Here is a 21,815-nt window from a genome sequence, read left to right on the forward strand (position 1 = left end):
TGAGCTTTTCCCATATTCCTAACACAGTCTCAATGTCCTACTGCCCCACGCTGCCAAGCTCTCTTCGGTAAACACAATTTCAGCACAGAGTCACACCCTCTCTCCAGCCTAATTCCTACAACCCCAAAACCCCACCTCCTCATGACGCCCTCCGGGGCCTCAGCCACCTACCCAACACCCCGCCCCATGCCCGTCACGCCCTCCAGATCCCTTCGGGGTCCTTTCCGCCAGCCCGGCCTGACCCCGCTCTGGGCTCCCAAGTGCCTAGGCCCTCGCGATCACCCCGCCAGCCCCGCCCCCAGCCCCTCACCGAGTAGCAGCAGCTTCACTTCTTTGGCCGCTTTCTCCCCGTCCTCCCGCAAGTTGCGGTCGATCATCTTGCTCCGCTCCACCGCCGCCTTGTCTTCGGCGCTCAACGTGCAGCCCATGGCGGCGGCGGGAGAGGGGACCGGGCCCGGATTCACTCACACCCCGCAGAAACTGCAGCTCGGCGGGCTAACACAGAGCCTACTACTGGGCGGCGGCCGTCTCCGTCAGCTTTCGGAGCTCCCGGAGGAACCGGATATCCGGTGTTTACGACACTTCCAGAAACGCCCCTCGGCCGTTACTGCTTGAACCTCTCTAGGTGGGGTAGAGGAGGCGCGAGGGGAAGCGGAAGTACGGGGAGAGGGACGGTGAGGTTCAGCTGCAGTGCCGTGGGTAGCCAGGCCATGTCGAGCTCGAGCTTAGTCCCTTTTCACCTTTTCGGCTGCTCTATTTGAATAACTGTAGAAAAACCAGGGACTGGCTTCTCCAGTTCATGACCCCCTCCCGAGGTCGTGAGTGGCGAGGTCGTGAGTGGGGGGAATTCCCAAATAAGAGCCCACAGCCCGCGCGGGAATTTCTGCTGGGAATTTCTCACTGGCCAGAAAGCCCCTTTGATCTCTAACGTTAGAGACCCGTGGCCCCTGCCCAAGTGTAGGACAGTTCCTCTGCCGGGGCCATTTCAGGCAGATCTCTGGGATGGGAACAAACTCCAAAGCCTGGGCCCCGGCCACGCTTCGCATCTGAGATCTGTAAGACCATGCATAGGACTTCAGATCCCTTTCTGCCTTCTCTGGCCCACTGCCTCCTGCTCTCAAAATGGACCCTGGTCCTCGGGCCGTTTCATACGAATTTCTGTGGGCTTTAGAGGGGCCCAGCTACTGTGTTGGCAAAGGGCCACTTGAAATCGCTAGCATACTCGATTATCTGAAAGGGAAGCGTTAGTTCCTCCATAAAGTTTCCATGCTGCCTTTCTCCGATATAAGGCAGTTTGGGCGCTTACAGATCGTACTGCGTTAGGGTCTTAGGATTCGTACCAAGGTTAGTCAACCCCTGACCCACACCTCAAAACAAACCAGTGCATCCTGTGAATCTCCTAATAAAATTTCCTTTTGTGATAGCCAAAAAGGGAAGTTGTAGTAGAATTTGCCTCTCAGCTCTAGCATCACCTGAAAATTAATAAATCAACCATAAAAGCCCCAGACTGATAACCTTTTTCACTTATAATCCTGGGTACTACCATGAAGGTGGCCCTAAATTACCTTGACTGCCGCATAGCCCCACAAATACTCTCACTATACGTTCTAGGGAGGGTACCTCTTGTAGCCCCCAAAACCTTTCCCTGTGATTAAAAGTTGTTTCCCCAGGCTGGCCCCATGGCGTAGCGGTTAAGTGCGCACGCTCAGCTGCTGGCGGCCCAGGTTCGCATCCCTGGTGTGCACCAATGCACTGCTTGTCAGGCCATGTTGTGGCAGCATCCCTTATAAAGTGGAGGAAGATAGGCACAGATGTTAGCCCAGGGCCAGTCTTCCTCAGCAAAAAGAGGAGGATTGGCATGGGTGTTAGCTCAGGGCTGATCTTCCTCACACACAAAAAAAAATTATTTCCCTAATAGAATCTAAACCTTAGAATGTTAAGTCCCAACAGAAAGGTCTGTATGGTGATGATTCATTAATTAGATTTCTTGAGAGCCACCTTAAACAGCCTCATCCACCATAATCTATCAATGCCCGTTCTTCAAAGTTTGAAAAGTCTACTCATTCCCAAACCTGTTAGAATAGAAGGGACTTCTTTCCCATAATCAATACTTGTGGGGGAAAAAGGGCAAGAGGAAAGGGAAGAAAAACCAATATTTATTGAGTACCTATTTGCCAGGTATGGCTAGATGCTTCCACGTGTCATCTCTTAATCCTCACAACAACCCTGTGAGGTAGGTAATGTTATCCCCATTTTTACAGATGAGGAAATAGGCTCAGAGAAATTAAGCATCTTTCCCAAGTTCACACAGTGAGTAAGTGGATCTGACTCCAAATTCACCCCTTTTCTACCATTCCACTTTAAGATGTTACCTGGGGAGACCTGACAACAGAAGGTTTTCATCTAGGATTGAAAGTTACCCCAGCACCACTAGGGTGCAGCAAAAAGTGATGGAACGGTTGTCTCAACCTGTTGATTCTTCAGTGGATGAGAGAGGTCAAAATTTGTCCAGGAACAGCTTTCACAGCTAAGGATTACATCTTGAACTTTACCAAGCAATCCTGGTAACTAGAAAACTCCTGGAAGGTGGTCATGACAGAAATTGTTGGGAAAGTTCTCAGCATAATAAAAAAGAAATTTTTATTTCCTTCATGATCCACTCAGGGAAAAAGAAAGGGCAAATGAACCAGCGTATGTCAAAATCTGTAGTAAACTCCAGTGAGATCACAGTGTCAGGAAATTTCAGCCTGAATTAGAGATATCCTTGCACTTAGAATTTTCTTCTTTGATGTATGTGAAGGAAGGGTTGGAGGGCAAAGTCGAAGGAAAAGGCAAAATAAATTAACAAAATGGCTGCCAGGCAATGTTTAGAGCCCCCACCCCACGAACCGCGCCTTTTCTGTTTCCGCTGGACTCACACTGCCACCTGCTGGCAATGCTTAGGCGGTACTAGCTGATCAATGATGTTGGAAAGAAGAGTTCTCCCCCTGTTCAGGAATGAGATTCCTCTCTTATGAGTGTATCTTAAAAGGGAGGAGAGAGAGGAGAGTATGTTTTTCAATCACAAGAGACTCTCCTCAGTGTATACTATCCAAGGGATTTCCTCAGTGTAATAGGCCTTAGACTAGAGTAAGTCTAGGAGTAGGAAGACAGACACCTGGAAATTTTCCTAGATCTGAAGGGGGAAAGCTATTTGCCCAAGTTTCATTTAATAAATTGTTTTTCTTCAACTAGAGTTTCATTTACAACCCTCATACTTTCCACAATCTGCAGGAAGCCTCCATGTACGTATCTTGCTGCAATGGACTGAACTCTCAGAAGTGAGAACCAAGAGCATATTCTCCAGTATATTTCTCAAATACATTCTGTACTGCTTTACCAGATGTAAAAATACAAGGTACCTGATCAAATTAGACTATGAACTCCTTGAAGGCAGTGACTCTACATCCTCTGTGTGAGTGCCAGAGAATATTGGGTATTCAACTATTATGCACTGAATTGAACTGAAGGAGTCAATGTTGATATCAGTATAACTTTTTATAATAAAAATTATTTATTGGCTGTTCAAAGGGAATCTATCCCACTCCCACCAGCGCATCTTCCCCTTAGATGCTCGATGAGCCAGGAATTTGTTTAAATACAGACCACACCACCCTCTGGTCCTACCTTAACCCTTTAATGTCACCTGATTCAATTGAGGGAAGTGGGATGGACAGGTAGTCCCAGATGGATGTCCTGTCTAGTTTGCAATTATTCCCCTTCCCTTGAAAATACCGCCACCGATACCAACCAACACAGTTCCTACAGTCTCAATCAGTGAACAGCTGAGCCCAACTCCTGTGCCCTGTCTCCAACCCAGGGCTGCAGATAGGAGAGAGATTAAGTCTTTGTCACTGAAGCTAATTTTGAGAGCGATGAATGGGAGTAGGGAGGCATTCAATGAACCATGGAAACCCCACCTTTCCCATTCCCAACCTTAGTCTCTTGTACCCGATTGTCCAGGGGGCTGGAGGTGGGTCACTGCCATGAGAAGAGAGATCAGGAAGGCCAGTCCTAGGGAGAAAAAAAAAAAAGATTTATAGTATTACTGGTCAGGGTGATTGCCTGGCCTGTCTGTATCCAACCACCTTAGCAATTTAAATGATATCAGTATAACTTTTTATAATAAAAAAAGTTATCTTCAGCCCCCAATCTTTCCACTTCTTCATCCTAAAAGACAAGGAGAAAGAGCCATCCAGTCTTAGTCTTGCTTCTGCTGAGATCAAGCTTGAGGGTGGAAGACAGAGAGCTGCAGTCAGCTTTCCTGTCTTCTACTCGATGTACACTGATTGCTATTTCCTCTTGCTTCTGGTCAAACTCAGGAGAGGAGTATACCTAGTCCTCTCACTTTAAGGAAACCTCAGGTCTAAAACTAAAAAAAAGATCTATTAACTCAAATGGAAACACTTGGCTATAATTTAGTTCTTGTTAAACCTAGCGAGGAAATGAGAAGACATGGGTCATTTTCTTACCTTGCTTGGGTGCAATGATTTCCCTGGACAATTATACTGAAAAATGAAATATCCTAAAGGGCCCCGGAATAACTCCAAACCTGGCCTGCCGCCCTGTATCCTCCAGCTCCTACCCTTAGAGAGTTTCCCTGCTTCCTGAGGCGTGGAAAGTTCACTGGTTGAAAGGCATCGTCTCACCTTCGTGACCCGTTACTCTCGTCACCATCTCACCAGGTTCCCTCCCCCAGTAGTCAAGGATCACAGCCATGTCCAAGGCTTTTGCCACATGTCCATCTTGTTGGCTCTGTTGCTGACCCAAAAAACACTAAGCAAAAGCTGTGTGCAGAGACCCCAGCCCCAGCCCCAGCTAGCTGGGAATAGGTGATCCCACATGGTGTTCCATAACTGGCCCTCAGCCCCATCTCCCTCCAAGTGTCCAGCAGCCCATCATGATTCCGGTCGAGGTGAGGGAGCAGGACGGAGGTAGCTGTCCGACATGATGATGTCGCTGGTGAGTTGTTGCTCCAGGAACTCAGAGGTCTCCTCAGCTATCTGGCCTGGAATTCGAAAGTCAACAGCAGGTGGCTCCTGCTTGGGGCTGGGTAGGGTTCGGGGACCCCAGGACTCTGTGGGACAGCCAGTCCCCTGAAGGAACTGCAGGAAGTTCTCCTCAATGGAGCCCTCCCGGCTAGGTAGCCTCAGCTCCTCCTCTGGGGCCGGCTTGAAGAAGCAGACAAACTGCTTGCTGAGCTCCCCCCGGATCTGGCGATTGAGACATCCATAGAAGAAAGGGTTGGAAGTGAAGCAGAAGTAGCCGATCCAGGTCACCACATTCTCCACCTGCCCAGTCGAAACAGGCTGAGCGCTCAGGGCAACGTAGAGGTGAAAAGAAAAGTAGGGCAACCAACAGAGCAGGAACTGCCCTCCGACGGCCAGGAGCACCACTGCCGCCTTCCCACCCCCAAACGTCCGGTGCGGCGTGGTCTGGGGGGCCCCTGAGCTGGTGACCATGGTGGAGCGGCTGCTGAGAGACTCCGAGCGTTGCCGGGGTGTCTCCATCCACGTGGGCAGCGGTCCGTGCTGCATGGCAGCCACGCGGGCTACTCGGAACATGCTGCAGTAGACCACAAGGATGAGGACCAGGGGCAGCAAGAAGTAAAGGACAGCAAAGACTACCACAAAGAGCTGGCAGTAGGCACTGTGGCTCCACTGGAGTGAGCAGCCTGGGGGAATGCTGGGAGCTCCCTCCTCCCTGGAGACCCTTCCCAGCACTGGCACAGCAGCCATGGCCAAGGCCTTTACCCACACACCCACCAGCACAGAGGCCACCAGCCCCAGCGTCATGCGCACCTCATAGCGCATGGGGTGGACCACGTAATAGTAGCGCTCCACATTGATGGCTGATACTGAGAGAATGGCCAGGCTGACAAAGCATATGCTCAGGAACAAGTAGAGGCGGCAGGCGACCTCCCCAAAGAGGTCATGGTCAAAGAGGGCGGAGCTGGAGAGCATGGCCAGGGGCATGAGGGTCAGGGCGGCCAGCAGGTCCACCAAGCAGAGGTGGAAGACAAAGACAAACTTTCGGAGGGCAGGTGTCTTGGCGATAACAGCCATCACAGCAGCATTGCCAGCCACAGCGGTCAAGTCCAGAAGGAGCATGAAGAAGAGGGCCACAGATTCCGAAGCCACGTCCCGCAGCCCCACCTCCGGGACCCCACTGGCAGTAGAGGGACCTGGAGTTTGAGGGACCCTCCCCAGAGTGGAAGAGTTCCCTGATGACTGTGGGATGGGTGAGGACTCCATGGGGCCGAAAGAGGACACCCAGGGCACCTCCTGTCACAGGCCCATCCCCCATCCTAGTCCAGTGACCCTGGGATGGCAAGCCCAGGCCCAGGCTTCCCAATTTTCTGGGGGAGTTGGGTGGAGGAAGAGGGCGCCTCCTGCTGGAGCCTCTTGGGCAGGCTCTTATTGCCAGCCTTCGAGGCTGGGCTGTGCTTACAGAGTGCCAGGCCAACAACTGAGGGCCCAGGAGCACATCTCTCCTTTCTGGCAGGAGGTAGCTCTGGGTCTGCCTTGGTGACTGCGAAGAAGCAGGAGACGTGAGAGATGCAGGAGCCTCATCCACTCAACACTCCACCCTCCGCGTGGTCTCCGGCTCCTTCTTTTCCACTTTGTTTCCTCTGTTCTCCATACACTTCTCCCCTTTCAAGGACTGTCATCCAGAGATTCTAAATCCTCTATCTCCCTTTCCCAGGGTCCTGCTGAGCTCCAGGATAGTGCCTCCGTTTTAAGGTTGCTTATGTAAATTTCCTGACTTCCTGTCTCCTGAGAATGGCAGGAGCTGTTGGGAAGTAGAGGTTTCCAGTCCCAGGTCTGGGAATTAAGTAACTCAGTGACTCTTCTGAACTTCAGTTTCCTCACAAAGGCATCTGTAAAACGAAGAGAATAATACTTACTTCACAACTGTATTTGGGGGATCCTGTGCAATTTATTAAGAAAAATATTAATAAGCAGTAACATTTATATGGTGCTTTCCACATGCCAAGCACTGTTCTAAGCGCTCTACGTATATTAACTCATTTTAATCCTCACACAACTCTATGAGGTATAAATTATTTCTATCCCCATTTTGCAGTTGATAAAACTGAGGCCTAGGGCCAGCCCCCGTAGCCCAATGGTTAAGTTTGGCACACTCTGCTTCTGCAGCCCAGTTTTAGTTCCTGGGCACGGACCTACACCACTCGTCTGTCAGTGGCCATGCTGTGGTGGTGGCTCACATACGAAAAGAGGAAGATCGGCAGCGGATGTGAGCTCGGGGTGAGTCTTCTTCAGCAAAAAAAAAAATATATCTGAGGCTTAGAAAGGTTACATAACTCACCGAAGTTCACACAGCTAGCAAGTGGTAAGGTCCAGGTACACTCCCAGGCAGTCTGGCTCCAGGGCCAGCACTCTAGCCCACCGTGCCATGCTGCACTTGACAGCGCCCTCCACAGCAGCTGAAACATAACAGGCATTCAGGAAATAGTTGCTGAGTTTGAACCCCTCTAAAAATGTCTCTCAGTGCTGTGCAGCTACCACTGGGAAGAGATCACCTGAAAAGAGGAAGGCCTGTGCTTTAGTCTCCTCTGACATCACCACCCCCAAGACAAAGAGCTGTCACTTTGGGAGTTGAGAGGGAACAAGAAGAACAAAACATCCCAGCTGGAAGGAAACTGGGAGGTCAGTTCATTCAGCCTCTGCTGCTCCCAAAGCCAGAAGGGCATAAGTCACTTGAAAGCTGCCCATCTTCACCCACTCCTTAGCTTCTCAAGGCCACTGTGCTCCTACAGGTGGGAGAGGAGCTGCTCCTAACCTCTCGCTCCCTGGGTCCCCAGATCTCTGCTCACTTAACCATCAGAGGATCCCTGGCCCAGAGTACTCTCGGTCCTGGACTATTACCACAGTCACAGAACGAGGAGAGGAGGAGGCGTCTGGGTAAGAGGGGGGGTAGGTGTGAGAGTGGGTAGATGACTGTGATCATGGGAGTGGGTGAGCATAAAGCAGAGAAGAAAACTGGAAGAAATTGGGAGAGGAAAAAGTCTGGGGTTTCAGTGTCTCTCGTTTCTCCTGATCAAATGGCAGATCAGATCTGTTTTACGTGTCTCATTATCCATGCTGAATTTGAACATAATTGAAATAAATTGCCCAATGTAATTTTAAATTTTTTTCACTTTCCATATACTATTCTTGCAGTCCAGATTCCCTCAGTTTAGTGTGCTAAGGTGTGCACATTAGAGGCAAGCTGTGGACCTTCCAAGTCTGGTGGGCTTTGTATAGACAAGTCACAAGTTGCCTGGGTCACGGTTTCCTCATCTGTAAAATGGGTGGGTTGGAGTGAATGACCTCCTAGGTTCCCATATATGATAGCATTTGATGACTCCGTGAGTTCCTGGGCTATGGAGGGTCTGCGGGTTGCTCAATTTAAAAACCCATCATTTCTCTGACTTCAGTAAAGAGGACCACGTGGGGCAGATGGACCTTATTCCTGCTCCATAGTTACAACATTACAATCACCCTTGGGTTTTGGCATGACCATCAACTTTGCACTAATTTAACTTCTAGCATGCCATGTATGCCATAGGTGCTCAATACAATTTTGTGAATTGAATCAAATTCAAATTGATGAGTTGAATCCCTGCCCATAGTACATACTCCAAGAACACTCAGTCAGCTGTGTGCCAGCCAGGGGCCTCTCATCTGGAAAGGGTATCCTGGGCTCTTGGACTCGAGGCAGCCCTAACTTTGGACAACTTCCTAAAGATGCACCTCTCCCCAGGGATAACAGAAAGCTCATTTCACAGTTAAAATGGCCACGTGGACCCAGGGTCTGCAGAGAAAGTGAGGAGAGGGCCTGAAAGTGGAGACATCAGCTTCTCATAAGACCGTCTACTGGAAAAAAAATACTGGGAGAGGCATCCTCGCCCCTCCAATCCAAGCCATGGCTTCCCCATCCTTCCACCTGGGAGTGGGCCCACAAGACGTGGCTCTGAGGCCCTGGGAGCTAAAGGAGCAAAAGCATACAATGTCTGCACGGACATCAAGGGTCTGCCAGCGGGGCCCGCCCAGGGTCCCACGTGGAGATGGAGCGGGCGATGTGCAGCCAAGATGGAGCCCTAGACAAGAAGGCATTGGACATTTCTCTTTTCCACAGCCCCCCCAGCCTTGCCAGTATTGCCGCACTGACTCCTAAATTCCAGGATTCCAATTTACCTCCTAACAGACGGACCAGAATACCTGCCCCTCAGTGCTCCCTCACTGATGGACTAGGGTAAATGTGGGGAGGGCTGTGGTGTAACAGTTTCATAGAGGAAGCCCAGGGAGCCTCACTCCACTCCTAGCTCAAATCATCATGCCTTCTCAGATGCTCTCATCCTCCCCCTGCTTTCTTCCAGCACCCCCTCCCTCACCTCCAGGACCTCTCAGTACCTGAAGGCTTCACCCCCACAGGAGCCGAGGTCTGGGCCTCTAGCAAGGGCATGGTCAAGTTATAGATATCCTTGTTTCAGGATGCAAGATGGACATAAGTGCCCAGCCCAAGGCCGCAGAGGTGTCGTTGGGATTCACGTGCACCTGTTTCCCAGATACAAAGCTTCCATCCCAAGGACCTGAGCCTGGCCTTCCCTCAGACAAGAGCATGGCCCTCCTAACCCAGGGGAGATTTCCAGGGGGCAACAACACCTCTCCCCAGCAGAGTTGCCCACACCCAGAACACAGAGTTGCCCATAAGCCTGGATGCCAAAGGACTCATTCCTAAGATGTGAGGGACCCATCTCTATGACATGGAGCAAGACAGATGGGGAACCTTGCCTGCGGGGTTGTGGGTACTCCTGCTGGCAGGAGATCGACACCTCATCACTAGGCTTCAGAGATGCCCGCACCCCAGTACTGCCTTCGGGATACCTGGGAGCCCCTTCCCTAACAAAACTGCCCACCATAAGGTAGGGTGGGCTAGTCCTTGGGATGCAGGGCTACCCTTCTGTAGGGTACCTCAGCACTCGCCACCAGGCCCTGGGTCCAGCCCCATTCCTGGCCTAGTCAGCAACTCCTACCTTTGCTGAGCAGCTCCCGGCTCCCATGTGATAGCTCCTCTCAGCTGATGCTCCTTCAAGGCTGCTGAAGCCTGAACCACTGCAGTGATGGTGAGAGGCAGCCGGCAGAGCAAGATGCTCTGAGAGCTTCTGGGTCCTAATGGCCTCCTTCTTCCCACCCAGCCCCTTGGAGCCACTTCTGGAGCGAGGAGGCAGGCACCACTGCCCCCAGGCCAGGTGCCCAGGAGTGGGCCCAACCCCTCCCACTTCTCTCAGGTTGCTGCAGTGGTATCTCAAAGTCTCGTGGGCCAGGAGATGGTAGGCAGCGGAGACCCTCCTGGCCAGCCTGATGAAGTAAAAAGAGCAGTCAGAGTCAGGAAATCCAGGTTTAAGGCCTGGCTCTGGCACTTACTAGCTGTGTGACTTTGGGCAAGTCACTTCCCGTTTCTGGCCTTGGTTTCTTCTCTGCTCACAGAGACTATAGGCTGGATGATCCCTGAGGTTCCTGACAGCCCTGCCACTGCATGGTTCTGTGTGACGTTCAGAAACAAGGTGCTTTGGTAGCACGTTGGCCAGCGCAGACACAGGGCCCCAGAGTTAGGCCTGGCAGGGGGCCAAGGCTCCGGGGCATGGCCCAAGGTTTGGCTCTTATGGAAGCTGTCAACTGTGTATAAAGGACAGGTTTAGGAGTGGCAGTCAGGTTTGAGGGGGAGCTAAAGGCCTTGTCTTAACCCCACCCCTGCCCCTCAAAAGGCATATTATTATTGTCTTGTTAGATTGTATGTTTATTTGGTGTGGGGCTGTGAGACCTGATGGAGATGGGAGAATGGGACACCCTCATGAGCCACCCTATGGTACATACAACACTGATCCCTGAAGCAGAGAGGGAGCCAGGTACTCGGGAAGGCTCTGATTGGTCTGGATCCATGGGAGTGAACAGAGCTGGGGCACATCATCCACTGAGGGTTCAAGGCCGTGTGACAAGCCTTGGAGGTGACATGAAGGGGCATGGCTTCCCACCAGCTATGGAGATAATAGTTCCCCCACGTGTGTGTACCTGACACCCAAGGATAGGATCCTACCATGGTAGAGCTGTAAGATATCCTACAGGCCAAGGCATCCATGTTTCTGAGGCCCAGAGAGGTGATGAGATTGCCCAAAGCCACACATGGCAGAGCCACGAGCCTACACAAGGAATTCAAGCATGAGACCCACTCCAGAGCCCTCTGCCCTTAGACCTACCTATGCAGAAACTCCTTCTGTCTCTAAAAGGGAAGAAAGGGAATTCTGGAATTGTTTCCCAGACCCAACCCAAAGAGCCATAGAACAGTGAAGCACCCAGGGAACTCAGAGCAGGCAAGGTGGCTGCCCTGCCCCAGGTCAACAACAAAGAGGCCGCTGACCAGCCCAGACCCGACGCGGTGATCTCCACTCTCCCTGGCCACCCTTCCTTGAGCTGTTAGGAGGGTCAGGCCCTTTACTTACAATACCCTCAGTCCTCACGCCAGTCCTAGGAGGCAGCCATTACTCATCTTATTTTACAGAGGAGGCAACGGGTGCCGGAGGTTAAGTGACTTTCCCCAGATCACATAGCTAGTAAGTGCCAGAGGCAATATTTGAACCCAGGTCTGTTTGAAGCCAAAGCGTTTACTCCTTCCCCCACACCCCCATGGCCTCTCTGGAGGCTTGACATAAGACTCGGGGCTGAAGCCCTAAAGCCGATTCCATAGAAGTGGCCACTGCCTTCCAGGAAACAGCCTAAAACAAAACTAGATATACCTGAGTACAGGGAAATCAAATTAAAATACCCAATTAAAATCTGTGGACAGCGAAGAGATTTTTAGCAAACCCTGTGCTGTCGTGGTGGCAAGATCATCCTGGCATCAATCAAACCCTCTGGGATCGGGTAAAGCCTGTCCCTAGTCACACGGACGTCCCTCCTGCAGGGGCCTACCCAGGCTGACATGGCCCCCTTCCAAGGGTTCAGAAAGAACCAGAGTGGATCCAGGCTCATCAGAACAGGATCATAGAAAGAGCACTGGATTGGTCAGAAAACCTTGGTTCTAGTTGGGCTCTACTCTACTGGTCAGTGGTAAGACCTTGGCCTGTGAGTCAGCCATCTGTGCCCCAGTTTTTCTATCTATAAAATGGGCAAAAGTCTTCACTCCCCAGCTTATCTAATAGGGATAGGGAGCCTACAGTACAAATATAGCTTGCTTCTCAGGCTTGGGGGAGCTAGTGCAGTTACCCTGACTGGCCAAACAACTGGTGTAGTAGCCAGCCGGCAAAGTCTCCAGGTCCTGAGGCCCCTCTCAGAGAGCCCTTGGGAAAGGCAGTTCCAAGGATGCACGGACCCTAGAGCATCCTCTCAGTTGCTGGAAGCCATCTTGGCTCAGGAGAGGAGGAGGGGAGAGGAAAAACTGCCTAGCCTGGCCTGGAGGCAGCTGATAATAATGCTGCTGATGCTGCTGATGCTGATGCTGCTGATGATACTAGTTCTTGAGGGCCCAATCTGGGAGGCACTTTGTATGCTGTATCTCATTAAACGATCTCCATCAGGGTTTGAAGTAGCTATTGACATTACATCCCCTCACCCAACCGTGCCAATCCCTCCGTTTAGAGCTTAGCACAATGGAGGAAGTGGGAAGACCAAGGTGGAGAGACTGGCGGTGGTCCGAAAAACCACATCAGAGATTCATGGCCCACCATGCTGCACGCATACCCAGGAGGGGGCTCCTGTCACAGGTCGGGCAGTGGCACCCCTCTCCTCAGTATCATGGTGGGGCCCTTGGTGCTGAGGGCTGATTTCTCCATCCCAGACTTGCTCCTCGGTGCAGCCCTGCCCTTGCCCACCAGCACGTCTTAACAGGGTTACGTCCACCCCCACCCACCCTTTCTTGCCCCCTCAAGATGAGACCTTGAAGCAGACTAAGTTTATCTTTTATCCATCCATCCATTTCTTCAGTAAATATCTATCAAATGCTTTTTATGTACCCACAGTCCCCTCCCTGTAGCCCCTCACCTGCTTAGTGGCACCCACTGCCCTCCTCTGCCCTCTCTGCCTCTGTCAAAACCTGCTCTCAGGAAAGAGGCTGATAAATCCATTCACACTGATAGTAGCTTAATGTGTTCTCTCTCCCAGGAATATTAACAATTTAACAGGCAACAAAGGGAAGAAGCTGAATGTTGGGATTCCAGCATCGACCAGGGGTGTCCCCAAGATCCTACAACGTAGACTGTCTGCTCAACTGCCTACTCCCCAGCCTGGACTCGTCTCCCAGGATGCCAATGTTGCATCCTCCCTGCACCCACCTCCATCCAAATAAACGCTCAACCCTCCCGACACACAGAGCAGGCTCACGGCTAGGACCTCCCCACCTTAGCTCAGCTCCCAGCTATCCAGAGCACCCTGTGCCAGCACCAGCCATGCCTGCTCCCCAGGCACCCACGCCCCCTGCCCACCATCTGGGGGCCAGGCCAAGGGACTGAGGAGGGAGACGGAGGAAAGCAGAGGTGAGAGCCTTTCCGCTCCCTTTATTCCCCCACAGTCTGGCCTACACCCCCTGCCAGGAGCCAAGATCCAACGGTATATTCAGCCTGCAGCTGCCACTGGTCATGTGAGCCCATTGCTAGGTTACAGGCACCCAAAAATAAATCCTTCCCAACCAGATTAGAAAGTGGGGGCCTTGGATGAACCAGGCTCAAAAGAGTGGCAGGAACACCCACAGTGCATGTGCAGGCCAGGCCTGCTAGAAGACCAGGGAACCTTCCTCTGCTGCCCACCCCCGTCCCTCAGCTGGGGCTCAATGCTTGACCCCAAAGAAAAATTCCCAGGGAGCTCCTGGGTCCTTGATAACCACACAATAAACAGGTCTGCAGGCGGAGTGGGCCTTCCTCACTAGTGGTCAGGGGCTACCTATTCTTCCCATCCAACCTCCCCACCATCAGCCTTCCCCTCCCAATGCCCCGCCCCACCCCCCGTGCACCTACAAAGCACTGTTAACCATTTGCCCTGTGGCCTGAGGGGCAATCTGTACCAATTGTCCTTTTCCAGACTCAGGAAGGGAGGTGGAGCAGTGGGCACAGTACTGGGCACTTTCACGTGAGTACTTTCACAACAATCTTCTGAGTTAATATCAATAACTCCATTTACAGATGTGGAAACTGAGGCTCAGAGAGGTTCAGTGACTTTCTCAGAGCCACACAGTTGAACAGCTGGGATTCAAATTCCAGATCTATATTTACTAAGTCTGGGGATGGGGCAAGGATGAGGACAGGGAAGCACAGTGAGGAAAGGGGGGTCCCCGAAAACCCTTCCCTGGGGCCTGATAACTGGGCACTCTCCTTGCTCCGAATTGGGAGTGTTGTCTCCCGCTGCCAGCCACCTCCACATCCTCCAAGCCGGGCCACAGCTTACCCACGTCACACGCCTCCTTCTTCATGGCTTTGGACTCTGTCACCTTCTCTGATCCAGGACATAGGTGGGGTCATTCCTGGTGTCCAGGTCTGATGGGGGTCATGTACAAATCCCCACTGATCATCACCGCTCTGCTTCAGAACCTCGACATGAAGTCAGAATAGCAGAGCTGAACAGGTCATGGGAGATCAGGTACTATTTTACAGATGAATAGGCCCAGAGAGGGGAAGTAACTTGTCCAAGACTACACAGCTGGAGGGTGAAGGAGATGTGACCAGATGTGACCAAAGCCTCCAGATTCCTATCCTTTTTTTTGCCTGCCACTAAGGATGCAGACAGTTGCAGTCCCTCATACCTGGCGCTGGGGCCAACCTGTAATTCTCTCAACACCCGGTGCCCTTCCTCAACCTACCACATCTCCAAGGCTCTCCCAGCTGCCTGTTCTCCTCAGCAAAGTGCTCCTCTCCCCAGGCGGGGTCCTGAGGAGGCCCAGACTCCCCACTCACCTCCTTGTCGAGGTCCTCGCCTCCCCGTTCTGAGCACACTCCTTTAGTGTCCTGAAGCCTCGGAGACCCCATTACCCCATTCCCACCTCCTTCAGCTCCCAGCAGCCCAAACTGCAGGCTCCGTTTCACTCAAGTCAAGAAATGTTTATTGAGCACCTACTATGTATGCAAAGCTCTGTTAGGGAGTGAGAGAGAGGGATACAAAGATGAAACAAACACAAACCTTGCACTCTTGGTGCTTACAATCTAGGATGGAGATGAAGCAGTTTATAAGCTTCAAAGGGGAGTCAAAGTGCTGTGGAGATTCAAAGGAAAAAGTGAACCCACTCCCTCAGGAAATCTTGGAAGGCTTCATGAAGGAAGCGGCATGGGTCTTAAAGGAGGGGTAGGATTTTAACTGGGAGTAATTGAAGGAGGAGAGGAGGAGAGTAGTCTGGGTGGAAGGAGCAGGCCTGCCAAAAACATGGAGACAGGCGAGCTTATGGAACATCTGGGCACTGCAGGCTGTCCAGTTTGACTGAAAAATAATCCATGCATAGAGAAGAAGCGAGGTAGATTGGCCGGACTGTGGAAGGCCTGGTAAGCCAGACTGAAAAGTCAGCACAGAAAAATGTTTTGAGCAGGGAAAGGTAGGGCCACAGATGCGCCCATCTCCTGTCCTTTAGTGAGTCAGTCGATAAGTATTTACTGAACCCACAAGTTCCAGAGCGAGGGGTTGAACTCAAGGCTGGGAATTTTCTTTGTCGTTCAGGCCTAGGGGGAGGAGAAGAAAACATATCAGTCATCCAAGAGATAGCACCTGTGAACAGATGGCAGAGGGAACTCAGAGGAAAGGGGAGGTCAGAGGTGAAGTGATGAGAAAGCAGATGATACTCATGCTTCCCAGGTGGGCTCTCAGAGCATCGGCCCAGGTCCCCGTGAGTGACCTGCATCTCCATTCTGTGGGGAGGAGGCGAAGTGTGGAGTGGTAAGTTGAGTGCCTGGAAATTCTCCCCTCTAGATTCGTGGTGTCCTAAGAGGCTGCCCAGCCTGATCTGCAGGGACACAGCACCCTGGACCACACAGCTGCTCATTGCAGCCTGGGCCACCCAGCTCATGGCCTGGTCCTGAGCTCTGGCCTAAGCACAAAGAGCTCGGCTGGGTTTCCCAGCTTAGGGTCCACAGAGCACTCCCAGCAGTGCCTGGTCTCTGACTCTGGGGGGCGGCCCTGCTCTATGTCCCTGGGCAGTCCTCCCTAAGTGACCAGTCCTCAGCCCCGCCAGCTCCACTGAGCACTAGGGCAGCCTGACCCTTCCTTCTCTAAGCTGGGCACCGCTGGACACAGGGATACGGGCCCTGTAGCCTCTTCTCCAGACATCCTCCTTTCCTCCACAGTCCTCTCCTTGCATCCCTGACCCACCTAAAAACAGGACACACACACCCCCATTCAACTCTCATGCCCCTGTGTCCAAGAAAGGGCCAGACTCCCAGACCCAGGGCTCCTTAGGGATGGAGAGATGGCTTGTGAGTGGCCCCTCAGAGGGGGCAATGGTCAGCCCTCGCCCATCTACCTGAGGACCCTATTGGAGAATGCTGTGTGAAACCTCGGTCTCTCGGATGGCCTAGCTTGGAAGAGTAGCCCTGGAGGGTCTAAATCAGCCCTGCACTGGGGCAGGGGTCCCTGGATGGTGAGGACCTGAGCAGGAAAGAGGAACCAACTGCTCCATTTCAGGGCCCCTAGGCTGCCCTGACAGCCAGCAGCCACAAGGGGGCAGTGTCGGCCACAGAGCTGCAAGGAGTCACCTGCAGTCGCAGGGAGATGCTTCTCCCTTCCAAACCCCCACCGGCTTTGTCCCTCCCCGGGGGACTTGCTGTCCTGTGGGCTCCGACTTCTCCCCTTTTTGACCTCCCACAATCTTGGTTAGGAGGGCCAGGCAAGAGGGCCAAGGCTCCCAAGAGAAAATCCCTCCTACTCCTAGGAGGTGATTAGGAAGAGATGGGCCGGTTGGCATCCTGGAAGGAGCACAAAACTCCGAGTCCAGAGCTGCAACCGCATAACTGAGCAGTGCACTTGGGGCTACTCCGCTAGCTTCTCCAGCCCCAGCTTCAAATGAGGGGTTGGGCTAGGCTTGTAGACGCTCTCGAAGGTCCTTTGCAGCTCTTGATTTTGAGTCTGAGTCAGCAGCTGCTGTCCTTGAGTGCCTTCCCTCTCCAGGGCCCTGACAGCTTGAGAGATTCAGGGCTGGCGGCAGGGGGTGGGTGCAGGAAATAGCGGTGGGCACTCTGCTGGCCACGAACCGGGTCATTCCTCTGGGAATCACAGTCAGGAAGAAAGTCAGTTCTAGGTCTGGGAAGGGGCCCAGGAAGGGATGACCAGGGTCAGCTGGGCCCCAGAAAGACCCCTCTAAGAGGCTCCATCTGATTGGTTTGTGTGTGACTGTGTGAATGGTAGGAGGGCTGGAGGCTGGCTGAAGATTGTGCCCTCCCAGGCCCAGGCTGCCCAAAAGGCCTCAGGGCCAGATCAGGCTGCCCTGAAGTTGAGGCTGCAGAAAGCCTAGACCCCCTCCCCCTGTCCTTTTCACTCCAGCCCCCCTAACAGTCACCTTTGCTTCTCCCCGCGTTGCTCTGACTCCCGCTTCCAGCTCCCTGCCCACACCTTCACCCCCAAAAGCAGAGCCCACAACCTTGATTCCAGTCCCTGCCTGGCCTTCCCATCTCTGGACTCCTCGTCCCTCCAGACCAGCTCTGTTCCCTGTGCCTCTTTGACCCCAGGCATTCTCTCCCGACTCCTGTAATTTCACACCAGGCCCCTGGGCACACTCTGCCCAGCACCTCAGCTTCCCTGATGGGGCATCTGATCTGGCACCTGGGGCCTGACCCTGCCCAGCAGAGGGTGTGTCCTGCTTCTTGTATCCCATCTCCTCTTTCTTCTTTCATAGCCCCATTTCTCACATTTTGTCTCTTATTTGGTTCCCCTCCTTTGATCTCTCTCATCTGCTCTCCGTTTCCTGTTCTCAGAACTCTCCAAGTCTCAGAGCCTCTTTGCCACAGGCCTCTGCTCCCCTGCCTCTCTGTTTCTTCGCCTCAGTGTACACATTTCCCTTTCCATCTCTCTCTCCACCCTCACTTCCTCCTCTGCAGTGAGAATCTGATCCATCCCTCCCTGGACTGAGGGTATAAATAGCAGAGGGAGGCTGGGCTAGGAGCCAAACTTGCTACCAGTCTCTTCCTTGCAGCCCCTGGCTTAGTCATCCAGGACAGTGGTGGGGAGGGTCCTGGGCAGAGTCTCAGGAGCAAGGAGTTGGAGGATTGGGATTGAAGGTCACTGTACAGAGTGACAGACCCAGACAGAGAGAGAGTATGACTGCAAACTGGGGGTGCAGAGCTTCACATGCAAACCAGGTTCTCCCCACCAGCCAGCCCATCCACCCCCACCTAACATGGTTATGGATTCCCTAGTCCTGCTGCTAGAGAAGGAGCTCTGGGTCACAAGATTCCCCAGGGCCACTTGACGGCCCTGCCCCCTCCCCCAGGGCGCAGATGCATGGGCCCAGGTGGCTGCCAGCAGACAGCAGCTGGGGACTGGAGTGGAAGTGGTGCCCTCAGGAAACAGGCTGCACTCTCACCCCAGCCAGCTCCCCGGCCTAATTAGAGACCAGAACAGGCATTGATCGTCCCTGAGCTCATTATGTCACAGCTGGGGAACAGCTGGCCAGTTTTTTCCAGGCCATTAGCTGTGCCATGAAGTGGAGAGAGGGAGGGGAGGTGGGAGCAGGATCAATACCCCGTCTGTCTGTGAGGGAAGCAGCCTCGTGGCGGCCTCCTTTGGCACTCTGGGCCGTGCTTCCCTCCAGGGCTGCCGTGCAGGCTGAGCTCCTTGGAGTTCACACACAAAAGCTTGGCTCCTTTCAGCCTGGAGCCCGGAGAGGTGGACTCGGACTCGTGGCTTCTGGGCTGACCCTGACCTGGCCCGCCGGGACCCTCTGAGTCTTCTCTTTCAGGGGATTAGAAGGGCAGGGAAGAGGTTCAGGTTACCCACGTTGGTCTCAGAGGAGACCTTAAAAGTCCAGCTCCTCCCCATGCCCACAGCAAGATGACACCTAAGGCAGCTGTTTCTGCTGGCCCTGGGCCCACCTCTCTGTGCCCCTGGGCCCAGCTGGATTTGGTTTCCTGTGGGGTGGGGAGATGGTAGGGCTTGCTCTGACCCTTGGGGAATGGTGGTGGAAGCAGGGAGAGAAGAGATGATCTCACTCTCTTTCGCCCTCTCCCTGGCCCAGGAAGCAGGTCAGCTGGGCGGCACTGGAGGCAAGAGGAAAACTGTCCCCTCGGCCTGACCCCAGGAGGCCCAGTCAGCTGGGAGCTCAGCGTCATTTCATGAACTGGCTTTTTACCACGGAGTTATGACGTGTCAAGGCTGGAGAAGACCTTCAAAACATGCGGAGCCACGCTCTTGTTTTACAGCAGGAGAAAACAAGCTCTGTGTGCCTTAAGCTCTAACCTGCCTGGTTAGTGCTGTCAGGTGCTTCCTTTAGTTTTCTTTGTTCCTCTCCTGTTTGGTCTATAGCGAGTTCTAGTATAGCCCCAAGGTCTCCCGGGCACACGTCCTCAGGCTGCTGGTGGAAGCTTCACTCACTGGTAGAACTGTGGGGACTGCTGGGCTTCCCTTCATCCTGCCCACAGCCGCATCACCCCCCAGCACCACCATGGGAAACAGCACCAATTGCTGGAAGTCCTGTTGGGTCCAGCTGGTGGGTTCCTGGGCCCTTTCCCTACCCTACTGAACAGAGGCCAGGCTGTGCACAGTGCCCTCTGCTCCCCAAAAGACCCCCTGTAGCCTCCGTTTCCAGAATCAGCAGTGAATAAAGCACAAGAGTCAGAAGGCCTGAATTCCAGACCTGAGTTCCTTCCCCACCCACCTCCAGGCCTGAAGAGCTGGCAACCTGATATAACTAGAGGGACACGCAAGGCAGTAGGGCTCTTAAAATTGATTCCTCACATTACAGATGAGGAAACTGTCCCAGTGAGGAGAATTGATTTGCTCAAGGATACCCAGCTGGTTAGGGGTACATGGAGACCAGGTTTGCCAGCTCCCAGGTGGTCAGCATTGGTTTCACTCTGCTACAGGGCCTTGGCTCTAAGTTCCAAAAGCCAGCTCTAGTGATTCCAAAATCAAGCTCTAGTGGATCACCACTGACCCATCAGCATGTCCCAGCAAGCCTGAAAAACTGATCTCCAACAAACCAGAGTGCATCCTCTTTCTCAGGGGTCTCAGAACAGAGAGGGGACGTGGGGCCAATCAGAATGCACACTGGTCACATCACTGTTAACAGAAGTAGCCCTTTCTCCCACGAGCCTCCGTCAGGTCCAGGGCAGCTTCTACCCACGGGATCGAGCAGAGACCAGCTGTGTTCTACTGTGTCTGATGTTGAGCCATCTGTCTGTCTGGGTCCAAGAGGTGCTTAGGGCAGAGGGAGACTACTGATAACCTGGCATCTCTGGAACTTCCTCCAGCCTGATTCACAAGGATGGAGTGAATCAGAAGAAATTAAGTATTGCATTTTCTCCTGGCGTTGTGAGGAAAGAAATGTCTACATGGACTAGAAGATGACACAGCGACTGGCCTGGGAATCAGAGAGGGCACATAAATGAATTGCTGAGGCCAGCTTCCCAAGGCCATTGGCAGGATAGCTTCCTCCTCATTTTCTTCTCTCTTGGCTCCAGAACAGGGAGTGACAGACTTAAGCAGCAGGGGCTGAGATGCTGAACCCCTGTGGTTCTAGCCAGCACGTGTGGGGGAAGGGGGTGGCATGGAGAAGGAACGCTGGCATGGGGTGCTTCCACCTGGGGATCGCTGTGGCAGAAGAGCTCTGAGAAGCCAAGGGCACAGGAAGCAGTGCCCCCGAGGCAGGAAAGGGAGTGAGGGAGGTGCCTATGACAGAGCGTCTGTGGTGGGTGGAGGGTCACAGTTAAAGTCCCGGCTTGATGTCCCATTGGTGCTGTTTATTAGCTCTAGAACTGGGGCGAGTCCTGGCCTCTCTGACCATTAGACTTTCCTGATCTATGAAAAGATGCAGAGAGCAAGATTTGCCTCACAGGTTGCTGTAGCTCTAGGGCTCACATGAGGGAATGTGGGTGAGAGGCTCTGGCAAGTGTACGAACAGGAATGATGATTTTTATTACCCTGCAATGCTGTGTATCAGCTCATCTGTGGCGTGTGGCATTAAGAGCCTGACTCCTAAGTTGTCAGAGAATGGTTTGTATCACAACATTGTGTACACAAGTATTTTTGTCAGGAGTGACAGAAGCAAAGGGGCTTTCCTTCTAGAAGGGACTACCCAGGCCCCACTAGCAGAGGTTTATGAATCTATTTAACAGCATTCAGCAGTCCCCACAGGGTCTCTCTGCTCACAGATAAGGTGCCTACAATCGATGCCTCCAGGACATGCATGCATGCACACACATGTGCACAGACACACGCACCTAGCAGTCCCTGGTGGCTTTGCTGTCAACTGTCCCCCTTCCAAGGTGCCAGGCCTCTTCAGTTCTCAGTCCTTTAAGGGAGTAATCTCTCTGAGAATAACAACATTGTGATGGTAACTGGATGTAGAACTGAAAGAGATGTCAGGGCTGAAGGAGTTGCATTCATTAGTTGTAGTTTTCTGGCAGAAAGAAGATACTACTAATGATTTATATTTGGTATCATGTTTTATAACTACAAAGGACTGTCACATACATTATTATTTAAGCCACATGGCACTCTTCTGAGACACATACTATTATCTAAGACTCGGAGAGGTAAAGTGCCTTTTTCCAGATCACCCAACTGGTAGGTGCCAAGATCAGAACCCAATTGAGG

The 21,815-nt window shown here is 52.7% G+C and overlaps 2 protein-coding genes and 1 long non-coding RNA gene across 3 annotated transcripts in view; all 3 read right to left on the reverse strand.

Annotated features, from left to right (window-relative positions):
* Window positions 1–532, reverse strand: part of GNAI3 (G protein subunit alpha i3) — a 39,413-nt gene extending 38,881 nt beyond the window's left edge. The window contains exon 1 of the mRNA XM_004420723.3: window positions 311–532. Coding sequence (XP_004420780.1) covers window positions 311–428 — 118 coding nt within the window. The 5' untranslated portion in view covers window positions 429–532. The remainder of the gene's footprint in view (window positions 1–310) is intronic.
* A 4,279-nt stretch (window positions 533–4,811) lies between these two features.
* GPR61 (G protein-coupled receptor 61) lies at window positions 4,812–6,310 on the reverse strand. The gene has a single exon (XM_004420724.3). The coding sequence runs from the start codon at window positions 6,291–6,293 to the stop codon at window positions 4,938–4,940; it is 1,356 nt and encodes a 451-aa protein (XP_004420781.1). The 5' UTR covers window positions 6,294–6,310; the 3' UTR covers window positions 4,812–4,937.
* An 8,799-nt stretch (window positions 6,311–15,109) lies between these two features.
* LOC147918029 (uncharacterized) lies at window positions 15,110–21,815 on the reverse strand. The gene is made up of 2 exons (XR_015555765.1): window positions 21,440–21,815; window positions 15,110–15,733 (listed from the first exon to the last, which is right to left on the reverse strand). It is a non-coding gene; the product is annotated as an uncharacterized LOC147918029 (long non-coding RNA).

Source organism: Ceratotherium simum, chromosome 2, assembly GCF_057802395.1.
Source record: "Ceratotherium simum simum isolate JZ-2026a chromosome 2, ASM5780239v1, whole genome shotgun sequence".
Taxonomy (NCBI): Eukaryota; Metazoa; Chordata; class Mammalia; order Perissodactyla; family Rhinocerotidae; genus Ceratotherium; species Ceratotherium simum.